This window comes from Eutrigla gurnardus, assembly GCF_963514095.1.
Source record: "Eutrigla gurnardus genome assembly, chromosome: 14".
Lineage (NCBI taxonomy): Eukaryota > Metazoa > Chordata > Actinopteri > Perciformes > Triglidae > Eutrigla > Eutrigla gurnardus.
Genome location: NC_139937.1, coordinates 14,085,157 through 14,102,846, shown reverse-complemented (window position 1 = coordinate 14,102,846; position 17,690 = coordinate 14,085,157). Strand labels below are relative to the sequence as shown.

The 17,690-nt window shown below is 42.0% G+C and overlaps 1 protein-coding gene across 1 annotated transcript in view; it reads left to right on the top strand.

The window, feature by feature from the left end:
- The first annotated feature begins 5,455 nt into the window (after positions 1-5,455).
- Positions 5,456-17,690, top strand: part of LOC311024078 (uncharacterized protein) — a 31,929-nt gene continuing 19,694 nt past the window's right edge. Inside the window, exons 1-6 of the mRNA XM_084026286.1 lie at positions 5,456-5,621; positions 6,654-6,816; positions 7,153-7,224; positions 7,686-7,762; positions 8,364-8,464; positions 17,236-17,352. Coding sequence (XP_083882412.1) covers positions 5,541-5,621; positions 6,654-6,816; positions 7,153-7,224; positions 7,686-7,762; positions 8,364-8,464; positions 17,236-17,352 — 611 coding nt within the window. The 5' untranslated portion in view covers positions 5,456-5,540. The remainder of the gene's footprint in view (positions 5,622-6,653; positions 6,817-7,152; positions 7,225-7,685; positions 7,763-8,363; positions 8,465-17,235; positions 17,353-17,690) is intronic.

Here is a 17,690-nt window from a genome sequence, read left to right as displayed (position 1 = left end):
CTGGTCTCTTCTTTAAAGGAGCAATATCCGACATTCAGACCATTAATATAGCTGCAAACAATTTGCTCTGTAAAGATATAGTGAATGTCTAGAGATTGAAGGGGCTCTCCCTCTGTGTGTGTTGTTATCAGAGCTTCTCCTTCTCTTCCCCTCTCTTCGCTGTCAGTCTTTTGGGCGTGGTTACTGCCTCTCTCTCTCCCTCTCCTGTCCAGCTTGCTCAATCACCTGATCACAGTCTCAGCCACTTACCTTCCTTACCTGGATACCCCCGAAACCCCGGCAATTCCTGTGCATCGTAAAAATAAATCACTTCCTGTTTCATTCAAAACCGGGTTGTTCTTTGTCTGTATTTGGGTCCAACCTCTTGGTAAAATCACAAAAGATTTCTTTACATAGTCGGACCAGCCATGCATCCTTTTAGTTGGCGCATGTGAGCGCACCACTCGTCACTAGTCTCTTATTTACAGCTGATAACGCCGTCTCAACCAAGAGCCTCGTCGTGGAAGCGTAGAACCCACTCTCTGGTTCCCCCTCGGGTAAATAACGTTACCTCTGTCAGCACATTCACCGTATCTTTTACTGTTAGTGCTGTTTGCACCGTTAGCAACACGCTAGCGGCTCAATCGTCACCATGTTGACAGCATGCTGATGGCATTGAGTCAAGTCAGCTTACCATCAGAAACGGGGGGGCACAGAGGTCTATCCTTGGTCCGTTGCTGTTTACATTATACATAATTCTTCCTAATCAGTACTTTAATGTTATTTTTGCTGATGATACAATTGTATATGACCCACGCTCCCTGACTCGTAATCAGTCTGCATTTGATGCTTTCCAATTATCTTAAGCATTAGCATTAGAATTAGCATTAGTTTTAAAAGCAGAAATACCAAGTCCATAATATTCTCCACCTCCACCAGTGACACTAAGTTAAAATCAAACTAGGCTTGTAGAATTAAGGGATGTCTCTGCAGTCAACCTTCATGTTTGACTTTCCCCACGGAGATGGTCTGTGTTGTCATGCTGCTGTTAAATCTTGTCTATCATAGCACTCGATGCTTTGTCATGAATGACACATTTTTGACTCATCATTGTTCTCTGTGTCACATGCTTGGATGGACCTCCTTACAGTCAGAACTATCAGTGTCACGTTATTCATTTATAAAGTTCTGCTGTTGAAACTTCCAGACTACCTCACATGTCTTCTCTCATTTCAATCTAGTAACTATCCAATCCAGTGACAACCTTATATACCTCATGTGTGCAGTAATGTTGGCAGACCTGCGTCAGGTACGATGCACCTTTTAAATAGACCTTAACAGCTTGAGTCTTGCATTCCCCTTTTGTATTTTAAAGCTTTATGGTCTTATTTTATTGTGTGATTCTAATTGTCCATAATTACGTTTTAAGTTGTGTTCTGTTTTATTGATGTTCTTGTGACTGTTTCTTTTTCTCACGTCTCTCTTGGAAAAGCGATCTTAAGCTCAATGAGACTGCCAGATTAAACAAAACAAATTAAAATAATCAGCATGCTTTCATGCTCACTGTGTCAAACTGCATGGTGTTTATGCTGCATATGTGAATTATAGACAGAATGGGAAGAGAAGGAAAACCTGTTTAATAATAAATGCTTCTAGACTTGTGTGTCAAAAGTACAGACATTCTAAACTCAAGTAGAAATACAGATACTTTTGTTCAAAAAGACTCAAGTAAAAGTGAAAAATAACAGGCTCTGAAAAGTACTCAAAGCATAAAGTATCCCTATGTAGGGCATTTCTTCTATTTCTACTTTTTTTTTTTTTTTGGAAGGCTAACTGAATCTCAAGTCATATTAATTAGCGGGTAATTGTGTTTTCCTTTTTGGCCTTATGATGGTGTTGTCTCGCTGTTACTATGAATAAATATACATACACAATTGTGAAAAGGTTTATTTCTATTCATTTGAAACTGGAGCGTGAGAATGTAGAAGCCAGCTCAGACACAAGCTGTGAATGAGACAACTATCCAAGTATTAGGAATGATGAGGGAACTTCATATATTTACTCAACTGCCTAGACCTCACAGCTATAATTTATATATATATATATATATATATATATATATATATATATATATATACATGTGATCACTGTGCTGCCTTATTTAAGTGAGGTAGATGTCAGTTTGTGAGTCAGTAGCCTATGTGAAAGATGGTACAGTGCCATTAGTTGGTCATAAACCAAGAACAGATTTAACTGCCACTATGAAAAGCCAGTGGATCATCAGGGTTATTACAATTGATATTTAGTTGAGTCAGTAGAACACACAAATGTAATTTATAGGAAAGTTAGGGGATCACCAGACTCATCAAACCAACAGTTGTTGAGATATTTCAGCCTGGATCAAAGTGGTGGACCGACGAGTGACACACCATCCCCAGCATGCTGCTCCAGGAGCCCGCTAACAAACACAGCTGCTGTTTAACAAGAGATTCCTCTTTGCGATGGTGCCGTTCAGTCAGGCAGATTGAATAAAGGCAGGCCAACATATTGTGAGATATGAATGCCCCAGTGGAATTTGGTGATGGCCTTTCTGTGATACAGATAGCACGGTGCGGAAATGTCACCCGGTTAACCTGCTCTATGTGACAAAACAGATAAGACAAACAGGAAATGGCTTTTTTATACGCCTGCAATGCCATCTCAATTACGATATGATTTCACATGCGTGCAGCTAAGTCTCCTGCATGCGCGCGTGTCGATGCGACGCTGTGATGTGATTTATTTGAGAAAGCGATTTTAAGGGCTTGATATGAAGCAGAGAGCAAAAAGGGAGTCGCATCGCTTTGGGAAAGAGCTGAGACTGGCCGAGGCAGCAGAGGCGTGTGAGATGTCAAAATAATAAGTTAATATTTGCACTCAGACTCTGGCTCTGTTCTCCATTGTTACCGCCTGTCCTCTCCTGTGTGTGTTGTGTGGGGAAAGTGCCCTGTAACTAAGGATGAAATGTCAGGGCTGAGGGGGAGAAGGGAGCAACACCTTAAAAATGGCTGCTGCCTCCAGACGTGGCACACGCGGCAAAGATGGTGTCAAGGTGACCTGGCACCGAAGGAATGCCACTTCCTCTCTGTGTGCACCGCGAGTGTGACGATGCTACATGTGGCTTGTGGGCAGATGGTGTTCATGAGAAAGGTCTAATTAGAATTGGAGAGTGTAAAAATGCAACAATGTTAACTATAAAGAACATTTTGTTCTTGTTCCGTGGGGGGCTAAAGGATACTAAAATCAACTACTGTTGCCACTGTGACTGACAAACTAAACCCACTTATGGCGAGCTGCTAGTAACGGCTAAAATGAGCATTGGAGTAACGTTTTGTGACGTTATGAAGTGTAGGGAGTAAATGAGTTCAATATGCGTTCTATTCAATTTCTATGATCATGCTAAAATCAAAACACGCTCTTTATTAAGTTTACTTAGAACCATCAGCACAGAACGAGACACATACGGGATATTATAGCAGCATTTAAAGGATTAGACTGATACCAAAGATGATTTTAATTATAAGCTACTGATTATATAAGGGTCACTGTAAACACAACGGGACAGCAAACGCACTGTAAATCCAAAAAGGGACATTGTAGTTATATTACAGATTTGTTTCCCCCCAATGTGTTACAATAATACAATAAAAAAGAGAGAATGTGTATTTTTCACGAAAGCAATCATATAGAAGCATTATGGGTCATTTCTGACAATCCCAGGCTTCAATAACCGCTGTGGGTTTGATTTAGAGCTTTGTCAACAATCAGAGATGCGTAAAGCCCTTAACCCTGCACTGGTAATCCAAGGGACAAACGGCAAATACCAACCTTTGGTCTGGCAGTGAAGGAAATCATGCACGATTCTGTTACTGTGGCTAATCTTTTTATTAAGTCCAGATCTTTGATGGAATGAGTTCACTTTGATTTCCCAGAGGAGGTGGACAGCAACAGGACCTGTGTGTTTTGCTGTTCAGATTGACAGAGTGACTGCTGTTTGAATGGCATTCACAAACTGTAGACGGAAGCTACGGTCGTCCTCCTCTCAATTCTAATTATGTGGAGCGGGAACAGAAGCAAGAGGCAGAGGAGGCCCTGCGTCATTAGCTTTAATCAACCCAGGATACCCTGAAACAAAAACAGCACACACACACACACACACACACACACACACACACACACACACACACACACACACACACACACACACACACACAAACAGCCCGCCTGACAGTGAGTCAATACCTGACATTCATCATTTCGGTCCAGCCGGGCTTTTTAATTACTGCAATGAATTCCCTACATGGCTCCAGTCACCAGTCACCTGCTATCTAAACAGGGTTTATTGTTGAGGTTTTGCTTTGTCTAGACACTATTGAATGGATAAATAGTCAGCCTAGTACGGCTTTGTTCTGGTGAATATAAAAATATAAAATCCATCTTTACAGCTACTGGACTCAGGATTCTGAATGAGAACCAAAAATGACTCGAATGAACTTGAATCTTTTCCTAAAACCATGAGGCTTTATTATCTGATGTCTCCCTGGTGTCTGGAATGTGCAAGATGATTAGAGATGTGGCGCACAGCCAAACTGCAAGCCCATTTCACAACAAGTGCCGTGTGAAAGTCTATTTGCGTGATGCAGAATTCATCAGTATGGATGTCACAGTCCACGAACGAACCAGCGCTCTTTGATGTGCTCTATGATTGCGTAAACACAATAATTAACATATATTACTTTGTCTTGGAAGCAGCTGCCCTGCCACCCGTGAATGCTCTATTATACATAATGGTTGTTTGATTGGTTGGAGTAGAGGTCATGCAATCACAGCTCCAATTTCTGATTATCTTCATCTATTTGTTTACAAGATTAAGTTTTCAATATGCTTAGTCTTCCACCTCTTGTTTAGGCTTATACTACGGCCATATTCCATTTGAGAGTGTGAGGTTTTTAAAATGAAATCTTATTAAATGGTGATTAGGAGCCTATGTAATGTTAAACAAGCTGTCTTTTCTGTTGAGAGCAATATATTATGATGCTGACATTAGGATTGGTTTGTGGGATACAGTGACCCCTGCAGGTCAAACGTTATACTGCCCCTATTAGTTAAATAAATTGATGATATCCATCCATTATCAACAGCTTATCCTGAGGGTCGCAGGGGGCGGGGAAGACATGTGTCACAAAAAACACATGTGACATTACAACTTTAATAATTTCGTTTTCACAGTGACATGTATTTAAATGACGTATACGACACTAACTAAATAGTGACCTGGAAATGTAAGTGTGGCAATAACAGTTTTCTCAAAAGTAAGGTGATTAATAAATTAGGAAAAAAATAAAAATAAAAAGACTGATGAATGGGAAAGTACACGCCAGAATGTGCTTCGATATAGTGCAACGCGAAATGTCTCTTCTCGACTTCTGTACCTCCACCCGGAAGTAACATCAACAACAACAGTCCCATTCATTCTGGAGAGTTTTGTTCATTGTTACAACCTTAAAACGCCTTCTTTCAAAATGCGTAGAAGAACCGAAGCTCAAGCATCGAACAGCGAACCTGTCGATGCTGACAGAAACGTAATGCAACGTCAGCGAAAGGTAGCTGCTCATATATTGCCGCTGTCCATGTGACAGCGCGTCTCTGTTAGCTAATGCTAACTACTGTTAAGCTAGTAGTGAACTTTCTGCTAAAGCGCTATTTAGTTCATTGCTGTATGAGTGAGTATGGCTGCTACTAACGTTTTCCTGCTCTCATACTAGTGTTACCTTACTAACGTTTATGACACGGTATCCCCAGATATGTACGGAGAAGAGGAGCCAAATCACATTTAAAAAACATTGATTTTAATAACTGTTTGAGTATTTACAGCTTATCCACGACTAAACCTATTCATGTTTTATTTGTTGACAAATCATGAGCAATAGTTCTTCAATTCGGCGTGCATCCACAACGATTAAATTAGTAATAGTATGGGTAAAATCTTCTACTTAAAAATACACTGGTTAACCCTGATGTCTTTAATTCACTTTTAGGGTTTTGATAACAACCAAATAGTATTGCAGGACATGGAAACCACTGCAATGGCTAAAATTATATACTATAAATCCAAAAAGGGACATTGTAGTTGTATTACAGCTTTGTTTCCCCCCAATGTGTTACAATAATACAATAAAATAGAGAGAATGTGTATTTTTCACGAAAGCAATCATATAGAAGCATTATGGGTAATTTCTGACAATCCCAGGCTTCAATAACCGCTGTGGGTTTGATTTAGAGCTTTGTCAACAATCAGAGATGCGTAAACCCTTAACCCTGCACTGGTAATCCAAGGGACAAACGGCAAATACCAACCTTTGGTCTGGCAGTGAAGGAAATCATGCACGATTCTGTTACCGTGGCAAATCTTTTTATTAAGTCCAGATCTTTAATGGAATGAGTTCACCTTGATTTCCAAGAGGAGGTGGACAGCAACAGGACCTGTGTGTTTTTGATAACAACCAAATAGTATTGCAGGACATGGAAACCACTGCAATGGCTAAAATTATATAATACATTCAATGTTTAAATGCATATATAAATATACATAAATAGATGAAAAAATATTTCTTTCTTTTCTCTCCATACCGTAGGAACCGGACCAAAGATTGCACAGGCAAGCTCCCACTGAGGGCAGAGTGACCACCAGATCTGTGCTCATGACCATTGGAAAGTGTTTACTTTTAATCATCTTCATCCCTCCGTTCCTCAACTATGCATCGCTGCAGAGAGAAGGACAGATGCTCTTGCCCAAAGGTTCGCTTATCTAATGACAATTCTCATTGATCCTTTCAGTTTACTTTTATATCAACCTGCAAAGGTTTTTACAAGATGTATTTGTTAAATATAATAATAATAATAGTGATTATTTTTAATAGTATTAATATTTTGTATATATATATATATATATATATATATATATATATATAAATTGAAATTGACTCGAGATGGCAAAATTACTGCATCAAGGTCAAACATCACAATAAAACAAATAAAACTAGAACAGATGTGCAAACAACGGGCCAATATTAAGATTTCATGGTGTGTGAGAAGTCTAATCTTTCTTTCTATTCCTGTCCGTCTTGCTTCTAGATGGCCTGGTTGTTGATGTTGGTTTGGGTCAAAAGATGCATCTTTTGTGTAAAGGACAAGGACAACCCGTTGGTAATATCTCCTATGATGATATTCTAAATTCTGCCATGGCCGCCAACACAGAACTTGATCAAGACATAAAACATGATCTACATCAGGAACACTCAACTTACTTTGTCCCCCTGGGCCACTTTTACAAAACATGAATAATATTTATCAGATAAAATGAATAAACATTGAAAGACCTCTGTTGGGGGGGTCCGGGGAACCTCCCTTGGTCCTTTCTTTTCAAAGACAAGCTATATTTGTCTGCTTTGATGTTTTTTTATGCACCCTAGATACACTAAAAGCAGAAGAATCCCATTAAAATTAGAAAATAAATGGGAGGCAAGCCACCTGGCACCCTATAGAGGGCTAAATCTGTAAGTTGAGTGTCACTGAATTACATCATGTAGCACATAGTTCCATGTTTATGTGGCTTGTTTGAGTCTTTTTGCTGAGCCACCTTAACCAGTTTCTTTTTCTTTCTTAAGTCATGCTGGACGCGCCAACTGGAATGTCCTCAGACGTTTGGTTGCATGTCCAGGAAAACGTGGCCACACTGACAACGGTGAGGAAATGTGGATTAAATTGAATGGCTGTGTTTTTAAATGATTGTCCAAAATATGATTGTTACAGTTAAGTTTCATGAACCAAAAACACACTGTTGAAGGGTTGAATTGGTCTCATCAGACCTAAACAATATATCTCAGATGAATACTCTCACGTACCAAAGAAATCCCCAGTGGTGAACATTTGTAGAATAAGTTAATGCAGCCATGTTGTTTGTTGTCAGGGGCATGTAGGGACAGTTCTAGCAGTGGCTCTGCCACGTCCTCTCTGCTCAACAAGGACTCAGTACAGCAGAAAGTCTGGGCTGACAGCCTGCCCCATGTTGTTTGTCTGAGATGTGACTCAAATTGGGTCACAGGCTTGTTGGGGAAGAGCCTAGATACATCTGAACAACTAAATCACATAAGCAGTAACAAAAACAAACTTACAGTGCACTGTTTACACCACCTCTTATTTTCAACGTTACTCTGCATTTTTAAAGTACCTACAGGGTAGGGTGAGGCTGCGTCCTCGTTGAGAGCATCTCATGTGTATGTAGAGCATGGTGTTAGTTGAAATCCCTCTAAACCTTTGTTGACCCTGTTTGTCACACTGCTCAGGTCTGTGCCTTTGACAGAATGGGACTGGGCTTCAGCAAGAGGCTGATGCAGAATGAAACCACAGGAACGGAGAAAGTTTGGGGGATGTCAACAACTGGAAGGTTAGTATTCTACGTAGTTGGCTGTCACTTTTGGTGTGACGGCTAAGTGTGGGACTCTTTTCTGCTGTACACAAAGTCTACATTGGAAAGATAATCACATACGGTAGTTTCCAAACCATTGATTTGTATTCCCACAAAGCAGATGTGTGTGCTGTTCTACACCTGCAAAGCCATCTGTCTCATTAATCTGTTGTTGCTGAGTGTGTCAAATTCATTTGTAGATATTTTAAATTAGATGTAGGCCAAATACACAGCAGTGTGGTGCGTGGTGTTGCAGATTCATTTTACGTAGATCAATTCATCCTTGAATATCAGCAATTTTCCCATTGGTCAAATTGATAATCAGGCCCGTCACGATAACAAATTTTGCTGGGCGATTAATTGTCCCAGAAATTATTGCGATAAGCGATAATATTGCCGTTTTGAGACAATTTTCAACTGATATAATTATAATGGCATAATAATGCAAGTACACCCTTTCAAAGATCAAAACATTTATTTCTAAAGAATATTTAACATGAGAACTGGAAAACATTTCAAATATAACAATAATAACAATAAATAAAACGGACTCTCAATCTATTTTAACAAAAAATGCACTTGAATAAAAACACACACAACCGAAACAATAAATAAGTTGGATGTTAACTAACATGCACACACTGAAGCTGGCAGCAGCCACACGTTACAGACACGTTACAGTCTGTGTAGCAGGTAAAACACCCTGCTGCACCCTGCCTACGGACACTGCGCCTCCGTTCCCCGTGTAGTTTAACTGTTTGAAAGATACTAAACGGCAGCATCTCTTTAGCAATGAAGCGAACTACACAGCCTGTGAGTGCGCACCGTTTTGCACTGTCCTGTTTGTGAGTGTTTTTCTGGATAGATTTGGCTTTTTGTCTGTCAGCATTTGGTAAGGGGTCTTCCCCGTTCGCTTATTAAAGCATCTGTTTCGTACCATGGCTGCAGTTTGGACAGCGTAGTTCCATAGACATTTGGGTAGTTGACTTTCAATTAACATACATCTGCCCATCTCAAAAAGAGTATGCCAGCCCCTCTCTGCAGTTCCGTTCTGGTGCGGGGAATACGGGGCTGACGTCTCATGCTTAATACCGTTCTTCCTTAACAGGGTCTGGAAATCTTTGCATGTAAACTCTGTCCCGTTGTCAGACCTGATACACTTCACCTTTCCATTAGGGGCTGTATCTGCTAGGAACTTTTCTGTGGCCTGTAGCGTATCGCTCTTTGTCTTCAGAAAGTATACAAACATTGCATTAGAATAATCATCAGTGAAAGACTGCACATATTTGTTTCCAACAATAGACTCGGTAGCTACTGGACCTGCTAGGTCTGTGTGCACCATCTCTAAGGGAGCCTCGTCTCTTGTATCAGGGTCTCTATTTCAGGTCTGTACAAACTTTCCCTGGATAAATACCTCACACTCTTGGTCAGGCCTATCTGTCTTGCCCTTAATCTGCATACCACTAACCACATTTTGCAATCTTAGTACATCCTCATAGTTGCAGTGGCCTAATATTTCATGCCAAGTCTGCATGTCGTGACAGGTGTAGTTACACGTATCACTATCCTCACCTTCAGTGTGTAAATACAACTTGAAATACACATGAATGTTGAATCTGGTACCGTCTCTATGTGTCAAGGTGTCCTGTCCTTGTTTAAAAGTGACGGTTGCTCCAAAAGCGGTGGCTGACTTCACAGAGAAAATGTATTTGGGGTATGACGGTATAAACAACGCGTATCTCAGCGTTGCTCTGCGTCACTGCCCCGTGCTGTCGATCAGAAACACCTCTGCATTCCCTTTGCGTTGAGCAACACCTCTGCAGAGGGTACCGTCCGCTAACTCCACGCAGTGTGTCTCTGGCTTGAATGTGTCGTCAAAGCTCTTAAACTTTGGTCACATCGGTAACGATGTGGGAAGTAGCTCCCGTGTTGACCATCAAGCCCTTCTCCTTGATGCTGCGCGCTGGCTGCTGCTGGACCCCGACGTTTGCGTCCTTTATCCTGAAAGCATAATCCGCTGATGTCGCTGCTGCTCCAGATCCGTTGCGGCTCTCATCTGCGACCTTCCTCGCGCCATCTTGTTTTTCTTTACGCCTACAAGTGGCATCACTGTGTGTGTCACTCTTACAATGACTGCACCATGTCTTCCGTCGACATGCTCTTGCTCGGTGACCTTTAATGCCGCACTTGAAACAAATAATGTCCGCGTCTCCATTGTCTCTGTTTTGTGCACGTGACTTTGTGGGCCTCAGCCCTGTTCGCGCCACAGTCTTCATCACATTATCACTGGACTCCGCCGCGGTTAATCTCTCTACGTCTTCAAAACTACGCAGCTTCGTTTTGAATTCTGCAAACGTTATATCATCCTCATTGTTTGCCACATGTTTTGCAAACTTCAGGTAGTCCTTTCAAGATCAACGCAATCAGTAGACCATCTCCTAACGTCTCACCCGCGTTACGTAGCGCCGTAATGGCCGTCTCTGCCCCGATGATTTAGTCTGTAACCGTCTCGCTGCTCGTCTTCTGAAGCGATGTCAGCATGGTGTAAAGGTCGATAATGCGGGCTTCCCCTTCCCGGCATAGTTGAATCATTGAATCAACTCGGCGTACGCATCAGCGTTCTTCTTACCGTCTGCCGCTACCTAGGCTTCGCCTTCAGGTTCCCTCAGAACCGTATTCTTTAGTCCTAATAAGTGCAAATGTCCCAACACGTTAGTCTCCCACAGTTCATATTTGGTCTCATCTCCGTCGAACATGAGTCGGGGCAACCTGCTTGTCCCCCGTAGCTCCATGATGCTATGTTAGCCGTTAGCACGCAGTTCGTCGCGACTTTCTATCGGCGGTAAAACATCCACAAAACGTTTCCTCGAGTTGCTCCTGGGCCCATAACCTGTTGAGCTTTGCAGCTTAACCGGCGCTGAACTCGGGGTAATAAGTTGACGGAAGAATAAACCATCTTTAGCCTCTGCATATTTATTTTAGACAAAGCAGTCTTACACGATATCTTCACATGGCAGGGAAGATTAACTCTGAACTCAATGACGCTGCATGAGCCCTTTACCTAACAACTTGCGCCACACTGTGGTGAACATAAAATACTGCACCTCAGTAAAACAGCAGTAAAATGACAATCACCAAGTACACACAATAAAGTGTCTATTAACAGCCTCACTCCATTCTTTTTTTCATTCTTTTTAGTGAAGTCCATTCTGTGACATCACAGAATGAAAGTGGCTTTGATTCCGTGACATCACAGAAAAAATGTAGCTTTGATCTTGTGACATCACAAGATCAAAGCCTTTGATGTTATAAAGCTAAGCTCTCTGAGCCAAAATCAGTGAGAAACTGTATGTTTGTGTTACGTATGGTCCGATTTACAGGTATCTCTACTACACAAATATCCAGTCGACAATTTCAATCTGCTCCAGTCACTACAACCAGGGCTGTGTACAGAAGGTTGATAGCAGTCTTGGGGACTGTCCAGCATCCCAATAAAATGCCGGGCCATCAGAAGTTCCCGAACACCGGAGCAAAGCTGTCTAGCAAAGAAGCTGAACTCCTGGAGAGCAACAGAGCGTTGCAGAAAAGATGCAACGCTCTGGAAGACCAGTTAAGGGAGGCGATGGCAGAGAAAGCCTGCTTGACGATTAAAGTCCATTGCATGGAGAATGAGAAAAGGGTAGATGAGAACATGTTCAGAAGGGAGCTGTCCAAGCAGAAAGAGTTGGTGGAAAAGAATGAAGAGCTGGCCATGAGACAAAACCACTTGGACAAAGAACTTCACCTGACTGAGGAAAAAATAATCACCCAGATGCAGTGTGAGGACAAGGTCAAAAAGGATCTGGCAGAGAAAATCATAAGTCAGGGAACCCAATATGACGCTTTGAAGAGAATCCACATGGCTCTGGACTCAAAGTTCAGAAAGAAGAAGGCCAAGAACAAGAAGTTGGAGACAAACCTACAAGAGGTGGAGGAAGAGAACAAAAACCTGCTCCGTCATCAACAGAGGTGGGACACAACGATCAACCTGATTGACAAACAATTCCACCAGATGGAGGATGAGAAGACCAAGTTAAAAAATGATCTGGCAGAGAAAGACCAAGTCATGCACACCAAAGTCCAAGCTTTAGAGACAATCCACAAGGTTCTGGACACAAAGTTCAAAATGGGGCTGAAGAAGAATAATGAGATGGAGATAGACCTACGTGACCTGGAAGACAAGAATGAAGGCCTCACCGAGACACAAGACTTCTTGGAGGAGGAGCTCAGACAAATGTCTGCTAAGGTCAAAGAAATGGAGGGAAACCTGGCCAACGTCCAAGAGCTCCAGGATGACAACAGGGAGCTGGAGCGGCTCTGTCTGCACCTGAAGAAGAGGAGAGGATTCTTCTTCTGGAGGACCAAGATCCAGGATACGCAGACAGAGCTGCAGAAGATGAAGGAAGAGATGCACAAGAAGGAGGAGAAAAATCGGAAGGAGAAGAAGGGCTTGTTTAGCTGGATGCACCGAAAAAGACGGGTCGGCATCCTGCAGGTGGAGGAGACTGCTAGTTGTTCAGCTCAGGTTGGACAACAGTAGCTCCTTCCTTAACCTCTCCACCCTTCCTCCCTGCTTGTCTACCTCCCCTTCCTTCTATCCACGCCTTCTCCATCTCTGTCACCACCCTCCATCTCCCTCTACCTCACCTCCAACCTCATCTCCATCCACCTCAGCTCCAACCTCAACTCCATCTACCCCAACTCCAATAACTCCACCCGTCCCTCTGTGTGGAGTAAGGGTTTTTCGCCTGGTGCTCAGGTTTCCCTTTAATAAAAAATGCACATTTGCTATAAGGGTTTTTTGCCTGGTGCTTATGTTTCCCTTTAATAAAAAAAAATGCACATTTGCTATAAGGGTTTTTTGCCTGGTGCTTATGTTTCCCTTTAATAAAAAAATGCACATTTGCTATAAGGGTTTTTCGCCCGGTGCTCAGGTTTCCCTTTAATAAAAAAATGCACATTTGCTATAAGGGTTTTCGCCTGGTGCTCAGGTTTCCCTTAAATAAAAAAAAAATGCACATTTGCTATAAGGGTTTTTGCCTGGTGCTCAGGTTTCCCTTAAATAAAAAAAATGCACATTTGCTATAAGGGTTTTTTGCCTGGTGCTCAGGTTTCCCTTAAATAAAAGAAAATGCACATTTGCTATAAGGGTTTTTGCCTGGTGCTCAGGTTTCCCTTAAATAAAAAAAATGCACATTTGCTATAAGGGTTTTTTGCCTGGTGCTCAGGTTTCCCTTAAATAAAAGAAAATGCACATTTGCTATAAGGGTTTTTCGCCTGGTGCTCAGGTTTCCCATATATAAAAAAAAAAAAAAAAAAGCACATAATTTAATTATTGAGCACATACAAAAGCTCAATAATTAAAACATTTTTCCTCTCCAGGAACCATCACCTTACCGTGGTGGAGAGGTTTGTGTGTCCTTATGACCCTGAGGGCTGTGTTGCCTGTGTTGAGCTTTGTGCTCTTGGTACGGTTTCCCATGGCAAATTGGTCTCAGGTGAGGGGCCAGACTAAGAATGGTTCAAAAGACCCCATGAAATATCTAGGAAGAAAAGGAGTGACCCGGCCAGGAGGAATCCCGGGGCCCCCGTCTGGAGCCAAGTCCTTCACCTCCCCCTCCATTTACAGTCACAGAGCTGATACTCGGGTGGTTAAAAATGTTTTTTTGCCCACTTCATGTTGACTTTAAGTGGTGTGTCTAAGAGGCTATTTTTAAGATAATTTTTTTCCGGCTAGAGCTCCGTTCAAGCCTTTTATTATTTTATACAGACAGTGTGGAAACAGGGAGAGAGAGGGAGAAGACATTGCGGGAAGCTGATCCCGGGCCGGGAGTCGAACCCCGGGATCGCCGCATCGAGGACGTTGAGCCTCTGTTGAATCACAATACGTTGTCGACGCTCGGGCATTAATGATCTCAAATACGGTCATCTTAAATACAATGATCATGGGGGGAGGGGGGAGGGGGTCTGATGACCTCTGTTGAGCTTTTCAGCTTCAATAATAAGTAGTCGGAAGAATAAACCATCTTTAACCTCTGCATATTTATTTTAGACAAAGCAGTCTTACACGATGTCTTCACATTAGGGCTTTGACTTTTGCCCAAAAATCATATTCGAAGTTTGTTTGTTTATTAATATTAATATTCAAATATATTCGAAAATGTATTAATAATATTTTGACCATTAAATGCCTTCAGTAAGACCTATATGGTATGTTACTTAAGTTGTATATGTTTTGTCCACCAGAGGGCAGTGTATCAGTCAATGTCAATAGGCAGGCAACGATGTTTTCAGAACATTTATTTATTTAGGTCAGACATAAACTGTGTATGCATTCGGTTTAATCAAATTAAAGATAAATAAGCCATCAAAAATAAAGTCAAATAAGCCAGTCAGGCTAAACTGAAAAGACAAAATAAAGGTAGGCCTAAAAACAAAACCCCATCCTACCAGCCATTAACGGCCCATTAACAAATTGTTTCGCTCACATAAAGATCTGGATGGCTGGTTTATTTGGCTACAGACTTTTTTAAGTTATTCTCCAAAAATACCAGGTGATTCACATGTTCAGACATGATCGGGGCCGTCAGTGCCGACTGTTCGGCGGGGTTTGTTTGCCTATTTACGGACAGTATTCCGGGCGGCGCGTCTTAGAGTTAGAGAGCGGGCTCCTCGGGGGCTGTTGTCGATGTTGACGCGGCCATTGTTCTGCAAAATTGGTGCAAACCAGGACGCTAACGTCACCTATAGGAGCCCAGATGACCAATGATAGCCTTGCTAATGAGCTCGCGATTCACACAACTTCACCAGGCGTGAAAAAGCCTCGGAATCTGAATTGAAAACAACGTTCAGGCAAAGACATTTACAAAAAATAATGCCCATAACAGGTTCGAATATTAAGGGCTGCCTAATATTCGTTCGAATATATATATATTTTTTGATATTCTAATTATATTCGAATAACGAAGTTCGGAGTCAAAGCCCTACTTCACATGGCAGGGAAGATTAACTCTGAACTCAATGACGCTGCACGAGCCCTTGACCAACTTTGCAAACTTTTTCAGTTTTAACTTAGTGACAGGTTTGGTCATAACGTCTGCGACCATCTCTTCAGTAGTGCAGTATAACAGGGTCACTTTCCCCTCGTTTACAACTGACCTTATAAAGTGGTACTTAATGTCCACGTGTTTGCACCTCTGTCTGCTGACAGGATTTTTGGCTAAGGCAATTGCTCCCTGGTTATCCTCATACACTACTGTTGGTGTGTATTTTAGTCATCAAGTCCTTCCAATAGCTGCTCTAGGTATAACTCTTGCATAGTAGAGGCCAGAGCCATATACTCTGCTTCACAGGTTGAGAGTGCTACTGTAGGTTGTTTCTTAGTTTTCCATGAAACTAGAGAACTTGGGCTCACACAGTGTGGTGCTACGCCTGTCAGTAGTATCACCTGCCAGCGTCACTATAGGTCACTAAGCCTAACTCCTCACTGTCGTTTCTCCTGAAGCACAACTCCTTGTTTGTAGTGCCTTTGAGGTACCTTAATACATGCTTCACAGTTAACCATTGCTCCTCTGTTGGTTCACAGAAATATTGTGATAGTTTGCTTACCACAAAGCTTAAGTCTGGGCGTGTACATGTTGTTAAATATATAAGGCTGCCTACCACCTCTCTGTACAACTTAACATCAGATATCTTAACAGCGTCTTCTGTGTAGCACAGTTTCCCTGGGTGTACAGTTTTGCATATTAAACCTCTCCAAAATCCGGTTGACATATGCTCCTTGTGACATCTTTACACATCCATCAGACTGAGTGAAATCAATACGAGAAAATGCTTCAGTGTGCCCAAATCTTTCATCTTTCTTTTGCTGAAAGCATCCCTTTTACATCCATAATGTCAGTACAAGCTCTAGTAAATTGCGTCTACTGGTCAACATGACAGTACTACAGTAACTACCATGGGAATCAGTGTTTCCTTGAGAATGTACCTGTCTGAGACTTGTCATTTGTGTTCCAGCCAGCATAGACTGACGTGTGCGTGGACACCTCATGCCTCTGCTAAACACGCCACGTCCACGCCTCACACTGTTGTGGGATAAAGATCTAATCTTCTCTACTTTTGAAATCGAAACGCACTTGTCGAGCCTTAAATCTGCCTAGAGGGATGACCAGACGGGTTTTCTCAGACGGTCAGCAGTCTAGTTTACCTTGGCATCTGGCCCAGAAAGCGGACGGATGCCTATTTGGGATGCAAGCGATCAATTACCCAGAATTCAATATCTCAAGGAGTTTGATCACTACCTAACCTTAACCCTGGGAGTCTTGTGAAAACTCCTCATTCAGTGTGACACCTCAGGTTTGATTGATTAGTGCAACAAACCCAGGGCAGCAGATGGCTCTCACAGAGGAGCTGCTGCATCGCATGTAATGATGATGCTTCCTCTGATGATGGAAGTTTGCTGGTGATTGTTTTTCTTGCAGGTGCGATGAAAATGTTCATTTAGGTTTTCGGCACTGCTGTAACACTACTCCCCCCCCCCCCCCTCTTAGGTTATGCTTTTAATAATGACTCTTTATCAGCCTGTTAATGAGCAGCTTGGGAATGAATGGGGTTAATGATGAGTCCTAGTCCCACCTTTCTGCATAAATAAACCATCTGGCCCAGTTTGCAGCATGTCCTGGTTTAATTCAGAGACTGTTGTTGTCTTCCAGGATGGTGGATGATCTGCACCGACTCCTGCAGGCCGCTGGGCTAGCCACGCCCTTCATCCTGGTCGGCTCGGAGCTCGGCGCGCTCAATAGCAGGTTCTATAGCCACATTCATGATGTGTGAGTATGACATTTACACTCAACATAAAGGTTGGTTTACTTTTCAGTAGGAGTTCTGCTCAACTTGAAAAGAGTTGAGCATCATCTATTAGGGATCTGATGGATCTTTGTTATTATCTCTATCTCATGAGTCCCCCAACTTTATAAAAGTGCAAAAATATATATTGAATCTTAAAAAATGACATTGAAATACAGCATACAATCTAATTTGATAGCTTGTTCATGCCAAATTCCAAACAGCTTATTTAAAATAATTTACTCTTCAGGTAGCAATTATGCAGCATTGGACACTCTAAAATCAATAATGCAATTCAAAGCAAAATTAAATACACAATCTT